The 19,901-nt window shown below is 41.7% G+C and overlaps 1 protein-coding gene across 3 annotated transcripts; it reads left to right on the forward strand.

Annotated features, from left to right (window-relative positions):
• Nucleotides 1–61: 61 nt before the first annotated feature.
• On the forward strand, nucleotides 62–19,358 carry CUNH9orf24 (chromosome unknown C9orf24 homolog). 3 transcript variants are annotated; one of them, XM_015492423.2, is made up of 7 exons: nucleotides 62–606; nucleotides 13,123–13,267; nucleotides 15,713–15,828; nucleotides 16,735–16,810; nucleotides 17,040–17,274; nucleotides 18,632–18,718; nucleotides 19,189–19,358. In XM_015492423.2, exons 1-7 carry the CDS (start codon nucleotides 472–474, stop codon nucleotides 19,304–19,306), a joined length of 912 nt encoding a protein of 303 aa, XP_015347909.2. In that variant the 5' UTR covers nucleotides 62–471; the 3' UTR covers nucleotides 19,307–19,358. The 3 variants fall into 3 exon arrangements, with proteins under 3 accessions (XP_015347909.2, XP_015347910.1, XP_015347908.1); XM_015492424.2 differs by lacking the exon at nucleotides 17,040–17,274; XM_015492422.2 differs by lacking the exons at nucleotides 62–606; nucleotides 13,123–13,267; nucleotides 15,713–15,828 and having other exon boundaries at nucleotides 16,332–16,810; nucleotides 17,040–17,269.
• Nucleotides 19,359–19,901: the final 543 nt, after the last annotated feature.

The following is a 19,901-nucleotide window of genomic DNA, read 5'->3' on the forward strand; positions in this document are numbered from 1 at the left end:
ATGCACATGTCATTCTACCTCCACTTGTGGGTTCCTGGGAGTACCACTGACCTGCTGTGTGACCCTAGGTGAGTCACGAACCCTCAGAACCTCTATTTCTGTCCAACAAAAGAGACTGGCCTAAAAGGTCTCCAGGGGCTCTCTGAACTTTTGGAAATTATACTCTTTTGAGGGGCTCTAGGCAGGAAGGGGCTGGGAGTGGGGAGGAAATTAGACTCTCACCAGGGAGGGGACTGGGTCAAGTGATATCATAATGGGCAGTGCCCATCCTGGAGAGAAGAGCAGAGTGGAGTAGGAGCAGGAAGGTTGTGTGGGAGGAAAGCTGAGAGATCCTCTATAGGAGAGGGTCACAGTAGCTAGGGGCACCTGTCAGACTGGAGGTGTGGGCTATCTAGTGGGAGGGGTGGTCACTGATGTCTACCAGGAGTCCTTGATAGGTAGAGTCCACCACAGCATCCCTAAGAACTCACCATGTTCCTCTTCTCCTGTAAGACCAAGACCCCCATCAGCACCTACAGTGACTCCTACAGGGCTCCCACCTCCATCAAGGAGGTCTATAAGGACCCACCTCTGTGGGCCTGGGAGGCCAACAAGTTTGTGACCCGGGTAAGTGGAGGTTTGGGGAGGAGTAGGCCAGAGTATATGGCCATGTGTGTCTGGATGACTGGCAAAATGTGGCTGTCACTATGTGTTTGTAATTATTTATAGCTTTGTGCATATGTGTCATTTATTCATTTGTCTAGGCATAAAATGTACAATGGTATGTAAAAAAAGTGTAAGATCTTACCTTCATGGATCTATACCAGGATAGGAGGTAGAAAGAGAGAGATAATAAGAGTTTTATAAATTGTCAGAAATGCTGTAAAGGAAATAAACAGGGTATGAAAATAGAAAGGAGTGGGTAGGTCATGGAAGACCTCTTTCTTTCCATTTTACAGTTCTGAGTGCTCTACCACTGAGTTACAGCCCTAGCCTAGATCTCTTTCTTTCAAGGTAACATTGAGCTGAGTATGAAAAGATGAGAAAGAAATAGGCTTGTGAAGAGCTGAAAGAATAGAAGAACTGAAAGTTCTACCAGAGTGATCAGAAAGTATAAAGGCCAGTGGTTGCCTGTAGGATAGGCCAGAAAATGTCCTATAGGCATGTCTTCATGCACGTTTATCACCATCTCTTTGTGTCTGTCTGTGTTTGAAGATGAGCAGCCAAGTGGGTCTATGTAGCTTTCACCAAAGGGAGAAGAAATCTGGGAGTCTAACTGTAACTCTGACTAAGAGAACTGGCCATGTGTACCTTTCAACAAAACTTTGCTGAGTATTTTCTTGTGTAGGCTCCAGGGATACAAAAAAGGAAGGGCCAGCCCTTGCCTTTAAGCTTTGAGCAAACAGGTAAGCAAAGTCAGGTTACTATATGTGGGCCATGTAGAGCAAGTGCTGACTGGAATTCCAGGAAGGGATGAGCACTCCCACGTCCTGGAGTCTGCTGAGTGACTCTTCCTACAGAAGAGTTTTGAGAAAAGGCAGCCTAAGGGCCCTACCTGGAACTGAAGCTGTTAGAGCAGAAGGAGAGAGATCATAGGCTGCAGACCAAAAAGGGCCCTTAGATTATGTTGAGGAACATGGACAAAAGGCTCCAGGTTCCTGAGTTTGAGAGTGTCATAGCTGAATTGTGATTTAAGCCATTGCAGACACAGTGTCACAGAATTAGACAGGTTGGGACTGAGGACATGAAGGCCAGTGAGAAGTGAAAAGAAAGAAGAGCCAGGCATAGTGGGACATATCTATAACCTCAGCTACTCTAGAGGCTGAGGTGGGAGGATCACAGTTCAAATTTAGTAAAACTGTCTCAAAAAAATAATAAATAAAGGCTGGGTGGATATATCTCCCAGCACTTGCCTAGCACACACAAGGCCCTGGGTTTGATCCACAGTACTACAAACAAAAAGGAAGATAAAGGATGTGGGTAAAAGATAACAACAAAAAACTGCAACAGTTTAAAAAAAAGTGATTTTTTTAATTGGAAAATTTTTAAATAATATATTTCATCTAACAACAAAATAAATATATGTTCAGGGCTGGGGTCGTAGCTCAGTAGTAGAGCGCTAGCCTAGCATGTGCGAGACCCTGGGTTCGATCCTCAGCATCACATAAAAATAAATAAATAAAATAAAAGGTATTATGTCCATCTACAACTAAAAAAATATTTTTTAAAAAATATTTATGCTCAATGCAGAAAATGGGAATAACTCAGAATCATAAGAAAAATGGTCCAGCCCCAAGTATGGTGGTGCACTCCGTAATCTCAGCAGCTCAGTAGGCTGGAGCAGAAAGATGAAAGTTCAAAGCCAGCCTCAGCAAACTTATTGAGGTCCTAAGCAACTGAACAAGACCCTGTCTCAAAAAAAAAAAAAAAAAAAAATTTAAAAAGGGCTGGGGATGTGGCTCAGGGATTGAGCTCCCCTGAGTTCAATCCCTGATCCATAATCCTACTGTCCAAAATAACCACTATTAATATATTATTAAATGCCCTTTTAGGAGGTAATTTTTTTACAAAAATGGCATCATATTATACTAATATTTTAAATCTTGCATTTTTCAAATAGCCATATATCAGGTATATTTTCCTGTTTCAAAAATACTTTGCAGGGGCTGGGGCTGGAGCTCAGTAGTAGCGCACTTGCCTGACATGTGTGAGGCACTGGGTTTGATCCTCAGCACCACATATAAACAAATAAATAAAATTTAAAAAATTTAATTAAAAAAATACTTTGCAATGTAATTTTATTGATGACATAGAATTCTTTGTACAAATGTGCCATAATGTATTTGAGGAATCTTATCAGAAATTTAGATTATTTATAAAATATTGCCAGTATAATCAGTCTTCTACTTATATCTTTGTACACATCTTCAACTATTTCCTTAGGATAAATTCCTATATATGAAATTATTGGAAGAAAGGATATACACATTTTTTAAATTTTTGATATATGCCTCAAATTGCTAAAATAAGGGATGTAATAATTTATATTCCCTCAAGCAAAATATGAGAGTGCCTGCCTACATTTTCACTCTCCATAATAAGGAATTTTAAGAAGTAGATTGACAGATCTTAGTGATTACCTTGATATAAAGCTGGAGAGTTTAGGATGACTCCTGGGTTTTTTGGCTCTGGCAGCTAGAGGAAAGGTAGTGCTACCAAAATGTGGTTTGGAATAGCAGACTGGGGACTTGGAATTCATTTTGGGACACAAATACTTGAGATAGGTAGGTAATTAGATACATAGTACTTGCCTGAAGCAAAGGAAAGAGGCCTGGGCTACAGAGAGAGCTCAAAGTTTTCATCATATAAATGGTAGCTAAGTAATAGGAGTGAATGAGGTGCCCAAGAAGAGTGAGAAAATGGCCAAGGACAGAACTTTGGTGAATATCAGTATTCAAGAATCATAAAAGAAGACAGAGAGTTATAGCCATAAAGGAGGAAAAATCAAGGAGACACCAATAAACACTGAATTATTAGACAACGGTCAGTGTGAAATGCTGTTGACACAGAAAGGGATCTCTCAGAAATAGTAATTATTGGTAACCTGGCCAGACAGCTTTAGTGCAGTGAGAGAAGTGAATCAGATTACCATGGGAGTAAAAATGAAGGAAAGGCTTCTGTGTCTCTGACGTCCCCTCCTGCTTCAAAACAACTAAGGCTTGCATTAGAACTAATTCTTATTTTGTTTTGGACTCTTATGGGGGTGAATAGTAAATATACTAACAACAAAATAAATATATACTTGATGCAGAAAATGGACAGAGGACAAGCATTGCCCTGAGGGCAAATGCCAATATTGGCATTATAAGCTGGAGTTTTAAACGTTAAAATAGCAGAGAGGTGGAGAAACTAAATCTGTTAATTTCCAACTGAAAAAGAAGGTTAATATCTCTTGCTCCTTGCCACTACACACACACACACACACACACACACACACACACACACACACACAAGTTATCTATATCTTCTGTGGTAAAAAAAACATCCTCAATGTAGGTTTCCAGGCATCCTTCAGAGTAAGGCCAGACACAAGCTCACAATAAAAAATATAGGAAAACAAACAGCTGGTATAGCTCAGTGATAGAGTGTTTGCCTAATGTGCACAAGGCCCTAGGCTCAATCCCTGTACCACAAGGAAAAGAGAAATCCACCATATTACAGAATCAGCAGTAACAACAAATGGCAGACCTAACTACCAAAGTTTTCAGATAATGAAATTAACAAAGAATACAAAATATGTTTCATTTTTGAAGTAAAAATAAGAAAGCAACAAGGAAACATTCTTAAAATTGAGCAAATAAATGTACAGATGCGTAGAAATTTTAGAACTGAAAAATATATTAGTAAAACCCAAAACTTAGTGGATAGGTTAGAGATGAGATTAAACATCCCTGAAGAGTTTCAGTGAAATGAAAGATAGAATGAATGAAATTTCCCAGAATGCAGTACAGAAAGGCAAAGAGATGGAAAATATGAACGAAACATTAAGCAATATGAAAGAAAAAATGAGAAGGTCTCGGGGGTTAAAAAAAAAGATGGTGAAATGAGATGGATATCACTACCCTAGGTACATGTATGAAGAAGACACAAATGGTATGAATATACTTTGTATACAAGCATAGATATGAAAAATTGTGTTCTATACACATAATATGAATTGTAATGCATTCTGCTATCATATATAACAAATTAGAATAAAAAATTTTAAAAAATGAGAAGGTCCCACACTCATCTAATCAGAGTCCCAGAAAGGAAGAGGAGAGGGGGAAAAAAAAAAGAATAAGCATTATCTAACAAGAAATAGGCTTAGGATTTTCCAGAGCTAATGAAAGGAACAAATCCCAGAAAAGAGATTCCACAGTCAGATGCCTTGCAGTGAAACTATAGAACACCAGCTTAAAATCAAGCAAAGAAAAAGTTTCACTGTCATCCTTTCAAGAACAAAGACATTTACAGGAAAACAAAAATGGAAAGGTTGGACTGAAGGTCATTAGCTCCCTGTTAGAGCACTTTTTTAGCGTGCATGAGACCCCAGATTCAATCCCTAGCACCCCCATATCTATCTATCTATCTATCTATCTATCTATCTATCTCTCTCTCTCTCTCTCATACACACACACACACACACACAAATTTACTATCATCAGATCTATAAATTATAAGGGAACTTCTAAAAGATATACTTTGAGAATAAGGAAAATGATCTTGGAAGGCAAGTCTGAGATGCAGGAAAGAATGGTGAAAAAATTGATTTTTAAAAAGTTGAATTTAAGGGCTGGGGATGTGGCTCAAGCGGTAGCGCGCACGCCTGGCTTGCGTGCGGCCTGGGTTCGATCCTCAGCACCACATACAAACAAAGATGTTGTATCCGCCAAAAACTAAAAAATAAATATTAAAAAATTCTCTCTCTCTCTCTCTCTCTCTCTCTCTCTCTCTCTCTCTTAAAAAAAAAAGTTGAATTTAAGCAAACATTACCTATAGAAAATAATTATAAGCCAGGCTCAAAGGTGCATACTTGTAATCCCAACACTTCAGGAGGCTGAGGGAGAAGGATCAAAAATTCAAGGCCAGCCTCAGCAATTTAAGAAGACCCTGTCTTTTAAAATAAAAAATAAAAAGGGCTGGGGATATAGCTCAATAGTAGGCTGCCTCTAGTTCAATCCCCAGTATAGCAAAATTAATTAATTAATTAATTATTAAAATATAGTGGTTTTTCAATTTGTAACATTTAAAGAAAGAACCAAAATATTGGAAAACAGCAGCATATAAATTGAAGCATGGCAGAGTCAAGATTTTTTTTTTATTTTATAACTTTTTATTTTATTTGTTTATTTTTATGTGGTGCTGAGGATCGAACCCAGGGCCTTGCACATGCGAGGCAAGTGCCCTACCACTGAGCCATAACCCCAGCCCCAAGATGTTTTCAGATATTCTAAAAAGAGTATGTAGCCAGGCCCAGTGGCCCATGCCTATAATCCCAGTGCCCTGGTAGACTGAGGCAGGAGGACCATGAGTTCAAAGCCAGCCTCAGCAACTTAGCTCAATAGTAGAGTATCCTAAGTTCAATATCCCATGCCAAACAAAACAAACAACAACAACAACAAAAAAAAACTTTCCTAAAAAGGGTATAAGATGTAGTGTTGTACTGCTCATGAGCTAGAACTATACTTCCCAGAATTCCCTTCAATTGGCCATAAGAGATTTTTTTTTTTTTTTTTTTTTTTTTGCAGTACTAGGCATAGAACCCAGGGCCTTGAGTATCATAAGAGAAATTTGCAATGTGATTTGGAAGGAATGAATAAAAGAGGAGCCATTTTCTTTCTTTTTATTTATTTATTTTTATTAGCTATTCATGATATTACAATGATCTTGGCAATTCATACATTTGAATCATTGGGGTATAATTTCTCATTTTTCTAATTGTACAGATTGCAGAATCACACTGGTCATAGAGTCACCTATATACATACAGCAATCATAATGTCTATTCTATTCTAAGAGCAGCCATTTTCACCCTCTGAAAGTTAACGTAGGGTACCAACCACTGTGGGGGCTTGTGCACAATACTGCTGATTTAGTAGTCCACCATACTGGCATAGGGCAGCATCTGGCCAGAATGCCTTTAGCTACGATTGGCTCTCCTCCTCCAACTTCTTCCTGGGCCAGGTGTATATATGGCTATTTGACAAAGGGCACCAGCTTCTCCTGAAGGCCATCCATATCATCAATGTTGGAAGCATACGCAGGTTTTAGGTTGTCTTCATGGGCTCCTGTTTGTCCTTGCACTCCCCCACTTCATGTCCAACCCTCTGACTGCCAGCCAGTAATTTGAGGCTCAACAATAGATGCAAAGATAACAGTCTTGCAGAGTTTACAATTATGGAAAATCTAACCCCTAAAAAAATCCTTATGCTATATCATGCATAGTAATTCTATTTCTCTGGTCCAAACTTGCCTATGTAGATAAAATAACAAAAAGCTTAATAAGCTAATTACAGATAAGAGAATTTTAGAAGGATGGCTATATAAATAACAAAGTTTCAATTTTCCAGGAAGATATTATAATTCTTAAATTTGTATTGACCTAATAGAATTACAAAAAGGAGAAAGTGACTTATGGGGTACAGTGTGATAATTCAGAATATATTTATAGTGTGTAATGATCAAATCAGGATAGTTAACATTTCTCTTTATTTGTTTAAATTTTTTGTTTAACATATAATAAGTATAGACATTTATGGGGTACTGTGTGATGCTTCAAGTCACGTATACAATATTTACTGATCAAATCAGGGCAATTAAACTTTAACACAACACAATTACTGATAGATCTGCCAGACCCCCCCCCAAAAAAGGCAAAGATCTAAAACACTTGAAAACATAATTAATACCCTTCATTTACTGAATATAAATAGAATGCTGACCCTATAGGTATAAACATATAAGGTACACTATAAAAATCGACTGAGTACAAATCCATAAAACAAACATTAATAGAATTTGAAGTTTGACAGCATATAAAACAACTCAATCCTCAATGCAATTGAATTACAGATAAACAACAAAAAATATATTTTAAAACAAAGTACACAAAAATATCATCCCAAATAATGAGTCATTTAAGAAATCAAAACAGAAATAGAAAAAAATACTCAGAACTAAAAAGACTGTACATCAAAACTTGTGGGATGAAACAGAAGTTGGAGAGAAAAACCTCTAGATCTAAATGCTTGTCTTAAGAAAAATGGTGAAATATGAAGGACAAGAACATCAGATTTAACAAGAAAGAGTGGGGAAAAAAACAGAAGTAAAAGAAAATAGAAGAATAGAGGTAATAAAAAATAAGAACAAAAGTTAAAGATTCAACAAGAACAATAGTCAAAAGTTGCTTCTTTGATAAATAATAAAATAGACAAAGCTCTATAGTGATTAATCAAGGAAGGATAAGTCACTGATAAATAAAAGAAGGATCTAAGCAAAGCATGGTGGGGCATACCTTTACTCCCAGTGATTATTCCCAGTGATTCAGGAGGCTAAGGTAGGAGGATTGCAAGTTTGAGGCCAGCGTCAGAAACTTAGAGAGGCCCTAAGCAAATTAGCAAATTAAAAATTTAAAAAAAGGACTGGAGATGTTGCTCAGTGGTTAAGCGCCCCTGGGTTCAATCCCTGCTACCAAAACAACAACAACAAAAGTATCTAGCTTAGATAATTAAACAGTATGTTCCTCCAAATGTTCAAGAAATAGTTTATTTCAATCTTCCAGACAAAGTAGAAAAAAAGGATGCTTCCTAATTTTAATTTTTTTTTTGTAGTTATAAATGGACAGCATGCCTTTATTGTATTTGTTTATTTTTATGTGGTGCTAAGGATCTAACCCAGTGCCTCACACGTGCTAGGCAAACACTCTGCCACTGAGCTACAGCTCCAGCCCCCCAATATAATTCTGAAGCAAAACTAATAAAAAAATAGAATAAGAGCTGAGTGCAGTGGCCCATGCCTGTAATCCCAGCAGCACAGGAGGCTGAGACAAGAGGATCACGAGTTCAAAGCCAGCCTCAGCAAAAGCAAGGCACTAAGCAACTCAGTGAGACTCTGTCTCTAAAATACAAAATAAGGCTGGGGATGTGGCTTAGTGGTCCNTATATATATATATATTTACCTAAAGCATATAGCCAACATCATCCCTCCTATTGTTAAATGTTAGAAGAATTCTTTTTAAAATTGGGATCAAGGCAAGGATGTTTACATCACTACCTCTATTCAACATTACACTAGAGGTCTTAACCAGGACATGGAGAAAAGAAAAGTAAAAAGACATAAAGAAAAGAAGAAATAAAACTGTGATTATTTATAGATGAAATAATTGTGCATATAGAATCTACACATTATTAGAATAAGAAAATTTAGAAAGTTGGATGAATATAAGATCAAAAGGCAATCACATTTTCTTATACAAACATGTTTAAGAAGCATGATTTTTAAAATATACATTTATTCCAAGCAAAAAAAAAGAAAAAAGAAAGAAAGCAAACAATGTGTTCACAACGGTATGGCTATCCAGGTGCAGTGGCGCACATCTGTGATCCTACTAATTTGCATAACTGAGGCAGGAAGATTGCAAATTGGAGGCCACCTTCTGCAATTTTAATGGGGCAGTGTCTCAAAAAATGAAAAGAACTGGAGATATAACTCAGTGGTAAAGTGCCCTGGGTTCAATTCCCAGTGCCAAAAACAAAAAACTGTATGGATAAATCTGGGTGTGGTGTACACCTATATTTCCAGCACAGGAGTCTGAGGCAGGAGGATCACTTGAGTTGGAGCATTAGAGACCAGCCTGGGAAACATAGTGAGAACTGTATCCAAAAAAAAAAAAAACATTTACAAAAAAATCCATGCTTGCTGCTGTGGTGCAGGCCTGTAATCCCAGCAACTCAGGAGACTGAGGCAGGAAGAGCACAAATTTGAAGCCAGTCTCAAAAATTGAGCAAGACCCTCCAGAAACTTAGTGAGACACTATTTAAAAATAAAAAGTACTAGATCTGTAACTCAGTAGTAAAGTGCTGGGTTCAATACCCAATATCCTCTCCAACACACACGAAAAACAATGTAGGGAGCTGGGGATGTGGCTCAAGCGGTAGCGCACTCGTCTGGCGTTTGTGCGGCCCTGGTTCGATCCTCAGCACCACATACAAACAAATATGTTGTGTCCGCCGAAAACTAAAAAATAAATATTAAAATTCTCTCTTAAAAAAAAAAAAGAATGTAGGAGTAATATTATGAAACTTTATTTAATACTTTAGAAAATACTTAAATACCCCAACCCTGGGGGAAAAAAACTAAATAAATGAAGATATACAATATATTCATGGATAAAAAGAGTTATTATTACAAACATTCAATGTAATCTTATTAAAATCTCAATAGGATTTTATGAGAAATTTGATAAGCTGTTTCCAAATTTTATAGAGTAGAGCAAAGGCCCCCCAAAATAGCTAAAATGCATCTGAAAAATGGGACATACGCAGATATTAATGTTTATTACAAAGTTATGGAAATTCATAAGGCATAGTATTAGAAATTCATAAGGCATAGTATTAGAAAGATAGAAAGGCATAGTATTAGAAAGATTTAATACATCAGAAATAGACCCACGAATATATGGAAACAATATTCAACGAAGATGTTTAAAAATAAAGCTATAGAAAAACTATATCAGGCTTGAGATGACACTAAAAATCTGTGGGTCCCAGAAGCTTGAGAAGCTGAGGCAGGAGGATCACAAATTCAAAGCCAGCCTCAGCAAAAGCAAGGCACTAAACAACTCAGTGAGACCCTGTCTCTAAATAAAAATACAAAATAGGGCTGGGGATGTGGCTCAGTGATTGAGTGCCCCTGAGTTCAATCCCTGGTACCCCCAAAAAAATCTGTGGGGAAAGATAGACTACTCAATAGGAAAATTGGTTATCCATATGGATAAAAATAAAATTAAGCCATAATTCACTGAACCCAGATACAAGTCCTGACAGATTAAATATGGAAAGTAAAACTGTCTAGCTTCTAGAAGAAAATACAGGACATAATCTCCATTATCTGAGAGTATGGATATATTTTTTTATGTCCCCAAAAGCACTAACCATAAAAGAAGAAATTAATAAATTCAACTGTTTAAATTAAGAACTTCTGTTCACTTAAAGCACCATAAAGAAAAAGATTGAAGCCACAGACTGAGAGATTTGCAACATGTAACTGATTAGTATACAGAATAAATTAAACACTATAATTTTCTGGGTTAAAATTGAACACATGTGTTTTAACTCCTTCCTGAAACACCCTCTAAAACTATAGTAAAATGGATGTTTACGACATAAAATCACAAGGATGGTGAGAAAGAAAGGATAATGGCAAGAAAATTTTGGAAGATGAAAGTATGGTAGATAAATAGTAACTGGTTTAGCAGATCTGAGAAAGCTGAATCCAAAGCCAGCAATAGGAAACCCCAGACATAATTCAATTTAAAACTGCAGAATTTCCAAAAGCCTCAGGAATTGGTAATCCCAGGCCTCTCTGGAACTGAAGATGGGACAAGACCAAGGCTAAAGCAAGGATTATTTGAAAGCCTTTAAGAAGCAGTTAGACCCACTAATCCCCGCTTCTATTCCATGCCAAAGGGTAACTGCCTGCCTCTGTCTCTGCAAAAGTCACAGGCTTATTTTTGGCAAGGATCTCAACACTGGGAATACAAGTTGAAGACAGGGTACCACACTTAAAAGCAGGTAAAACTCCTTATACTGAATGCTAAAGCCCCAGCAGCCCTCTTCTACCTAGATCAGTGTTCAGTTCTCAGAACACTGGCAGCTTGGTTATTGCCCTTAGGCCAAAGATTGAAGAAGTATGTTCTGAAGACTCTTCTCAGTCCAAAATGAAAGACATACAGACACTGCATTGGAATTTTTAAAAACAGTTCAGCTAGATCATCCCATGGTGATGCATACAGTTGACAAAGCCCACCCACAGTTCCAAACCTTTGATAAGCTCTTTTACTCTGCTACATGTAAACATAAGTAAAGACTGCAGAACTTTGAGGAAAGCCTCTAACAAAAAAATTGATGATGTCTATGAGTTCTTCTAAATAACTGTTTTTGTATTTGTGAATGTGTCTATGTCTGAGTGCATAGGGATAGGTGTATATGGGTGTGTAAGGTTCAGTGAAGTGCTAAATCATTGGATCTCTGCATTTATGTCTCCCATATTTTGCCCTCCACCTACACAGGAATGTGACTGTGCTGGATCCACCCCCAAAAGAGTGTAAACTCAGCCAGGAACAGTGGTGCATACATGTAATCCCAGCTACTCAGAAGACTGAGGCAGGAGGATCACAAATTCAAGGCCTCAGCAATTTAGAGAGACCATGTCTCAAAATTAAAGTTAAAAATGGCTAGGGATGTTAGTTCAGTGTAAAGATCTCCTGGGTTTAATCCCTAATATTGCCCCCCCCCCAAAAAACAACAACAATAAAAAAAACCCACAATGTCAGCTGAGCACAGATGATCGCAGAAGCCCCTGAGCTGAGGGGTTTTCCAGGTTGATCGAAGGTCTGAAAACCACCAGATAGCAGCCCTAGCCAAGGAAAAGGAAGCCTCTGCCCTTAAAACCATAAAGAGCAGGAGGAATTGGTAGTAGTGTCACTATCCCAGCACCCATTAGGTAGTGGTCCATTGTATGGAAGCCCTCCCTGGTGTTTGACTTTGCTGGGTGTCCTATACTTGTGACACAGCTGACTTTTCAGACTAGCTACCTACAAAGACCTGTGGACCCAAACCTTACATTCTGCCCTCAGCTAAGGACAAGGGGCCCCCAAAGGGAGGTCTTAATCTGAGTTTCTACAGATCTAGCCCAACCAGGAATGATGGGCTGAGATTAGGAGAACATCAAGAAGCAGAGAGAACTAGGGCTCAGACCAAGAACAGGAAAAAGATCAAGGTAGGATGAGAACGAGGGCAGAGGAAGGGTCAAGGTCAATACTGAGTCATGATCAATGTCACAGCAGAATCAGAGTTGGTCAGAGACAAGGAATTAAATTTTAAAGGAGACATCCCACCAACCCCACCCTTCAGCCCATTTATGATGCAAGATTCTCAGAGAGCCCTCCCTGTCCAAGAAACCTGTATAAGGACATCCAGCATTTCTCAATTCTCCAGAGGCCTACTGGCCCTGTTGGAAGAGACTCAGGTCCTGTTCCCAGGTAGCAAAACATAGTCCAGAAGAAAGAGAACAGGAACATTCAGCTCTGACCTTCAAGAGCTGGCAGTCAGGAAATTACAGAAATGAGAAGGTCAGAAAATTACTCTGACTAGGAGCAAAAACCTGGCTCCAAGCCCTAACCTCAGATGGGGAGGAGGGGGAGGGAATAATTCAAACAAGAAACTGTGCCAAGGAATAAAGACTGGCATAGGAATCCCTCTTGCATAGAGAGGATTGGGAACTACCAGAGCCGAATCAAAAAGGGTTGGATCTAGGTCTAGCAAGGCCCCAGGGCTGGGGTCTCTACACACCTAGCCACTTCTCCTCTCTCCCCTTACCCAGGGTCTGACTCAGACTATGGAGCGCCATGTGGACCCTGAAGCCCTGCAGAAGATGATCAAATGTGCTACCCAAGACTGTGGCTATAAAAGTTCCATATCAGGTCATCCTTACTTTCCCGAGAAGTACTGGCTGTCTCAAGAGGAAGGTAGGGCCCCACTTTTCATTCTACTCTGACCCCAGAAGAAACCCCAACAGTGACCCCCAACCTGAATTCCACCCATGACCTATACCTGTTCCCTAATTAACAACAAATCCAACTTAACTCTCAATCACCTGTCCTGACCAGGCCTCCTTGCTTTTTGGAATTTCTCTCTCTGGAAAAGGAGAAAAAAGAAAAAAGAAAAAAACACACACACACACACACACACACACACATCTGGAAGAGCCCTGGATTCTAATCCTTACAGAGATGGAGAGAATATTAACCTCTACCACACAACCTCCTCAAAGTGTTCAGATGCCATCTTCTCCCATCATTTTTTTGGGGGGGGAGGGATACCAGAGATTGAACTCAGGGGCACTCAACCATTGATCCACATCCCCAGCCCTATTTTGTATTTTATTTAGAGACAGGGTGTCACTGAGTTGTGAGTTGCTTAGTGCCTTGCTGTTGCTGAGGATGGTTTTGAACTTACAATCCTCCCATTGCAGCCTCCTGAGCCTTTAGGATTACAGATGTGCGACACTGCATCCAGCTCGCCTCACATCTTCTTAGCAACACTGCTCCATCCATTCTCTCCATTTTTCCTGCACCCACTATCTCTTTCCCTGAACCCGTAACATTTTCTAATTTTTCCTGCATAAAAATTCTCGTTTCTGTCCTTCACAGCCAAAATTCCCAGAAACATAGTCAATATTCTTTGTCTGTACTTCCTCACCCTTCATTTACCCCTACATGAGAAATTATCTTTCCTCTTTGCTTAAGTGTTTATGATCTGTCTCCCAGTCCACTCCAAAAGAGGTCAATAATCTTCTCTAATTCATATCTGTTCCTCCTTTGCTAAGGGGCTTCAGAGGTACCAGTTTTCCTAGTTAATTGGTAATTCCCAATTGAAATTAAGAATTACATTTCCTACACTCAAACATTAAAATTGCACTTGTGTGGTTCTAACTTCTAAATCATGGGATTTCAATGTACCCTCTGAGACCTACCCTAAGCACTTCACTCTTCTGACCACTCTTTACTTCTTGAAATTACTTCCACATTTGGCTTCTCTGATGCCTCACTTTCCTAGGACTCTTGTGTATACACTATGGAAACATGGGGTCCTTCAGGGTGCTATTGAGAGTTCTTTTCTCTCCTTGCTCCTCCCCCAATGCCAGGTTATCTAATCCATAGCTGTAATTATTGGTAGTTCCACTTTTGTATTTCCAGCCTTGACTTCTCCCCAGAATGCCTCTCAACTTTACCTGGATGTGCCCAAGCACCTCAAACTCATTATGTCTAACCCACCAACTCAGAATTCCAAATCCCAACTTGCCACACCCTCTCCTCACCCACCACCTCTCCCTCTAGGACTTCTTCCTTCCTGTTTATCACTGTGGGGGAGTGAATCACAGAGGATCTTGTAGGTCATGGCATGCTACCTTAGGTGATAGATAAGGACAGTGTTAAAGGGTTTTAACTAGGGAAGGGTCTTGGTCAAATTTTCATTTTACAGCTTCTATGTTGAGGTTGGACTATAGGTTTTCAAAAATTAGGGAAGGAGATCAGTGGGTTAATCACAATAGCTTGTTTACATGCCAGGCATTGTTCTAAATGTTTTATGTAGGGGCTGTTAATGGTCCTCAGTGGTAGAGCACTTGCCTGACATGTACAAGGCCCTGGGTTCAGTTCTGCATATAGAAAAAAAAAAATAGAAAAGTTTTACATAGGTTAACTCATTTAAACCTCATAACAACCCTATGATATATTTTCACCCCATTCTGAAGTTGAGAAAACAGGAAAATTAATTTGGTCAATCTCACACATTAACAAATAATTAGCAGAACTGAAATTTGAATCCAGGCAATCCATTCTGTTAAGCATGACTTTATGTATTACCTCTAGGTTAAGGCACTATAGAGATAAGGAAGTGAAATCATGGGGGAAGGGCTAGAAGAGGGGATAGATTTCAGCAATTTTAAGGAAAAAGAATAGACATATCTTGAAGCTTGGATGGGAGGAGTCCCCATTTCCAGGTTGGTTCATTAAAAGAAAATATCAGGATAAAGAATGATTAGCACAATGGACATGCAGAAGCTTGTCTTATGTGGGACATAGGCTTCATCTCAATGTCAAAAGACAAATGAGGACTGGGGTTGCGGCTCAGTGGTAGAGTTCTTGCCTAGCATGTGTGAGGCACTGGGTTTGATTCTCAGCACCACATATAAATAAACTAATAAAATAAAGGTCCATTGACAATTAAAAAATAAAATGACAAATGAGGACAGGATGGGCTTGGGACTGACCTGAAGAATGTAAGTAAGGATCAGCTTATTGCTGGAGATCAGAAAAGGAACTTAGACAGGGGGCTGATCCTTAGTGGAGTAACAGTAAGTAAGGAATAACACTGAACACTGACAACTCCATCCCCCCGCCCCCATGAAGAAGACAAATGCCTCTCAAGCTACATGGACAATGACCGGTGCAGCACAAGGAGGACAGGACCTTACAACTGTGCCTACTGGAATAAGTATACCACCTGCCTTCCCCGACTGCCTAAGGTACCTACTATGCCCACCACAAATGTGTGGGTTTGGGACACACACACACACACACACACACACACCACCTCCCAACCGATGGTGACTGATATTTCATCATTAGTTCCTCATTCCTTTCCCACCAACAACACACCAGAGCTATTCCACAACTGTGAAACTAGGGTTTGTATTTTTTAACTGAAAATGGAACCTGGAGCTGGGTTCCAATCTCTGATCAGGCTTGGTAGGGACATGACTGGTGTGCATCCTTGGCATGCTACCTTCTCCAAGCTTACCAACTGATCCATCCCCACCCGATCTGGCCACTGTGACACAGGGGCTGACCAAGGAGTCAATAATAAGCTGGATCTTCCTGACCCACCTCCCCCTCCCTTGTGATGTGAGCAAACAGCAGGATAGCAAGGCTACTCAGTAGCAGTGCAAACATAGGAGACTCTCCCCAGGAGGTAGGAGGGAATCCCACCAAAGGCCCAGGTGGCTGGCAGAAATGTAAGATGACCCAAGGGCAGAGCAAACATTTTGAATTAGAACTTCCTGAAGAATCAGAATTTTTCAAAAGTTCCCCCAGGCGATTCTGATGGGCAAGTATTATTGAAAGTCCTCTATTAGACAGCCAGACACAACTAGACAACCAGTAGTAAAATCAAAGGCCAATACTGAGGCAAGATTGCAGAGGCCCAGGTCAAAACCCCTCCTCCATCCACATCCTCTCACCCTAGCCCCGCTGCCTCAGGCGGAGTAAATGCGTTGCCCAGCTACAACCCCACACACCCTGGAAAGTTAGGGGAGCTGCTGACCGCAGGGAAAGGCTCAGCCTGGCAACAGGTCTAGATGTTCTGAGAGGGTCCCCAGAAGCAAACATTTCTTCCGGGTCACAGCCTTAGGTAGCATGTGTGTCATTTCCAGGAGGCTGGGATGGAGACTGTAGTTCGAGGAATGCCGTTGGAGTGCCCCTCTAAGCCGGAGCGCCTCAATGCTTATGGTAAAGGGTGATGGCAGTGTGGAGAGAATGTTTATTGAGAGGGAAGGGGGAGACCGAAAGGGGGCCGGATGGGGATCTGGGGGACAGAGCAGAGGCCAAGGATCCTGAAGAAGGTGTAACTGTGTCTATTTGTTCATTTTTATTTCTGCCTCTCCCTGTCTCTGGCCCTGCCTTTTCTCATCCCTGTGTCTGTCTTTGGATCTCCTGGGCTGTGGACCCGCGGGCGAAGAGCGCGAAGTGGTGGTGAACATGCTAAACTCGCTGTCTCGGAAACAGCCGCTGCCTCAGATCACTCCCCGTTGCGGGTGCCTGGATCCGCTGCCAGGCCGCCTGCCTTACCAAGGTTACCAAAGTGCTTGCTCCGGCCGCCACTACTGTCTGCGTGGGTTGAACTGCTACTCCGTTGGGGACCCTTGCACCGATCGCCGCCTGCGGCCTGTGTGCCCGGAGCTTCCGAGTGTAAGGTTCGCAGGGCTCTGCCCACCTCGGCCGGACTCCGCCCCCAAACGAGCCTGGCCCCGGAGTCCGGCCAAACCTAGCTGCACGCACTGCATCTCACCATATTCCTAACCCAGTCCAGACTTCGCGCCAGCACCCCCGCCGGCCTGTAGCCGGGCTCTCTCGTTTTATAGGGCCCCAGGAAGCAAGTGAACAGCTGAGGCAGAGAAACTTCATGAAAGGTTTCCCCAAGTATCCGACCCTGTCCCTCCAGAACTGCGGTCAGATCAACCTGGTGCCTCTCAGGTTCTCAGGAGGTCCTGCAGAAGGGTTTTTTGAGGATTCGAAATCCTGCATATCAGTCCCATCCGCTTTCCACACAAGCTAGCCCTGCCCCCTACTTGGTCACCTACCTGGTCGTACAGACCTAGGTTCTAGCCTGCAGAATGTCTTCCTGGGTCTCGGGTCACCGTCAGTAAAGAGTGGGGTCACTGCTGGGGGCTAAGTGAGCAAAGAAATAACCGCCCCTCTAGAGCAGACTTGGCCTCTTCATAGTCCCTCACCACCTCTGGGAATAGAGATGCATGTTACTTCTAAGGAAAGGCTACAGGGCTCAGACCCCGTCCAGACTGAAACAGCACAGTATTCGACCTGTAATCAGCAAACTCTTAAGTCTGTGGCAGTTTACAAAGCTGTGCAGAGAGGGTCCTGAGCCCTATCCCCAACTCCTGGGTGATTCCCAAGGCAAGAGAGCCTGATTGATTTTGAGAGACTGGGGCCTAGTCTTCAAAAAGGTACAGAGGCGGGGCTTTGTGGCATACAACAGTAATTTCAGCGACTCGGAGTCAGAGGCCAATCTGGGCAATTTAGCGAATTTATTAGTCTCAAAATAAAAAATAATGAGGGTTGTGGAAGTAGCCTAATGGTAGAGCACTTGCTTAGCATGTGCAAGGCCTTGGGTTTAATTCCCTGTGCCAAACAAAGGAGCTGAGGCTGGGAGATACCAGGAGGTGTGGAAAAAAGCCTAAACCTCTAGGAGTCTCAGAAAAGCTGCCTCTTCCATCGTGCTGGGAAAACTGCTGTCCCTCTGCAGGGACTTGGAGGCTCCCAGTCCCTCAATGACTGACCAAACCACCCCAGAATCCCGCGTGCTCCATCAATGCCCACCCTGAGTGGCAGAAAAGAGGCCTTGAGAGGAGGGGACTTTCAGAGGGCTTCCCGGAAGCGGTGCCGCTGTAGGGTCTCGAAGAACAAGAAAGAAGGAGGGGAGGATCCCCGCGGTAGGACTGACACCTGAAGCGTCTCCCAGGTGCCGGCCTGGACTGTGGGGATACCAGAGTATCAAAAGGCCCGATTCCTCCCTGCCACTGCTTCCTCCCCCAGGGGTGTTTCGCCCTACGACCACCGGCCCGGAATGCAATGTGTTGTTACAACTCCCCCGCCGTCTTTCTACCCTTGTCCGAACCTTAGGTAAGTCTGAAGCGCACATATTCATTTACACATGCGCACTGGAGACTGTTCCCTTAGTGCCGTGGAGGTCGGGGGAGGGGACTAGTTGGCGTGGAAATTGTCCGCTGTGATGCAACGACAGGAAGATGCCACCAGGAGGAGCTAGTGCCATGGGGAAACCAAAGCTGGCAAGAGATAAAGGACCCTAGGAGAGAGCAAGGCCAGAATTGAGGGATTATAGTTGGCAGTGGGTTGAGAGTCAAGGGCATTGCGTTCGAGGCTTTACGTAGAAGAAGAAGTCTTAGGAATATAGGGGGTTTCAGAAACTTAACAGTAGAACCTGAGGTCAGGAGGTCAGTGTGGGTCTGGTTGGAGCCCAGGGGTCAGTGCTAGAAGTAAAATATTGGAGTAAGGTTAGTATTGAGAATTAGAGTCAGAAGTTCACCTTGATATATGAAGGTCCAGAAGAGCTGGTCCATCTCTCCCTACAGATGGGACACAAGTCACTTCAAGAAGACCGGTGGTCCCCAGAGAAACAACTATATTGTCCACCCTGAGTTTGTGTCCGAGACTTATCCTAACTACTGTTGCGACTACCCTTGCTGGTAGAGTCTGGGCTGGCCAGGTCAATGGGATGGAGCAATAAATAAACTCTCCACCCTAAATGCTGCCTCTTGTGTCTTTACCCAACAGGATCTGAAAGTAAGGCATCAGTTTCTCAAAGTTGCCCATCCTTGAACCCTCCCTACTCCCATCTCAGTATTTCTGACACATAAGTTACCCTATTAGCTGGTGTCCCCTTCCCCTCCACCCCAGAACCCAAACTAATGGGTCCATCTAACCATGCAGGAAGGATCCATCTACTTCTCACCCCCACAAAAACCCTCCAGCCCATAGCTCCTCAATATGCCCCAAACTTAGATGCCAGCCTATATCTCAGAGGAACAGAATCCTCCTTTCCACAGTAAAAGCTGTATCCCTACACTCAAAACACTTGCTCCCTGCTCCTGGAGTCTCCATTACAGCTTCCCAAAAGTCATCTCAGACACCCTTGTTGCCCTCCCCGACCCAAGTCCAAAGGGTCTAAAACATAATTTTGGAGGATAGCATAACCAAGAAATTTCAAATAACCAAGACAGGTTTCTAGTCCCTCGAGGAGCAAGGGGTGGGGCGAATCACCAGAATCTTCAGTATTTTCCTTTCT

Source organism: Marmota marmota, unplaced genomic scaffold, assembly GCF_001458135.2.
Source record: "Marmota marmota marmota unplaced genomic scaffold, marMar, whole genome shotgun sequence".
NCBI lineage: Eukaryota > Metazoa > Chordata > Mammalia > Rodentia > Sciuridae > Marmota > Marmota marmota.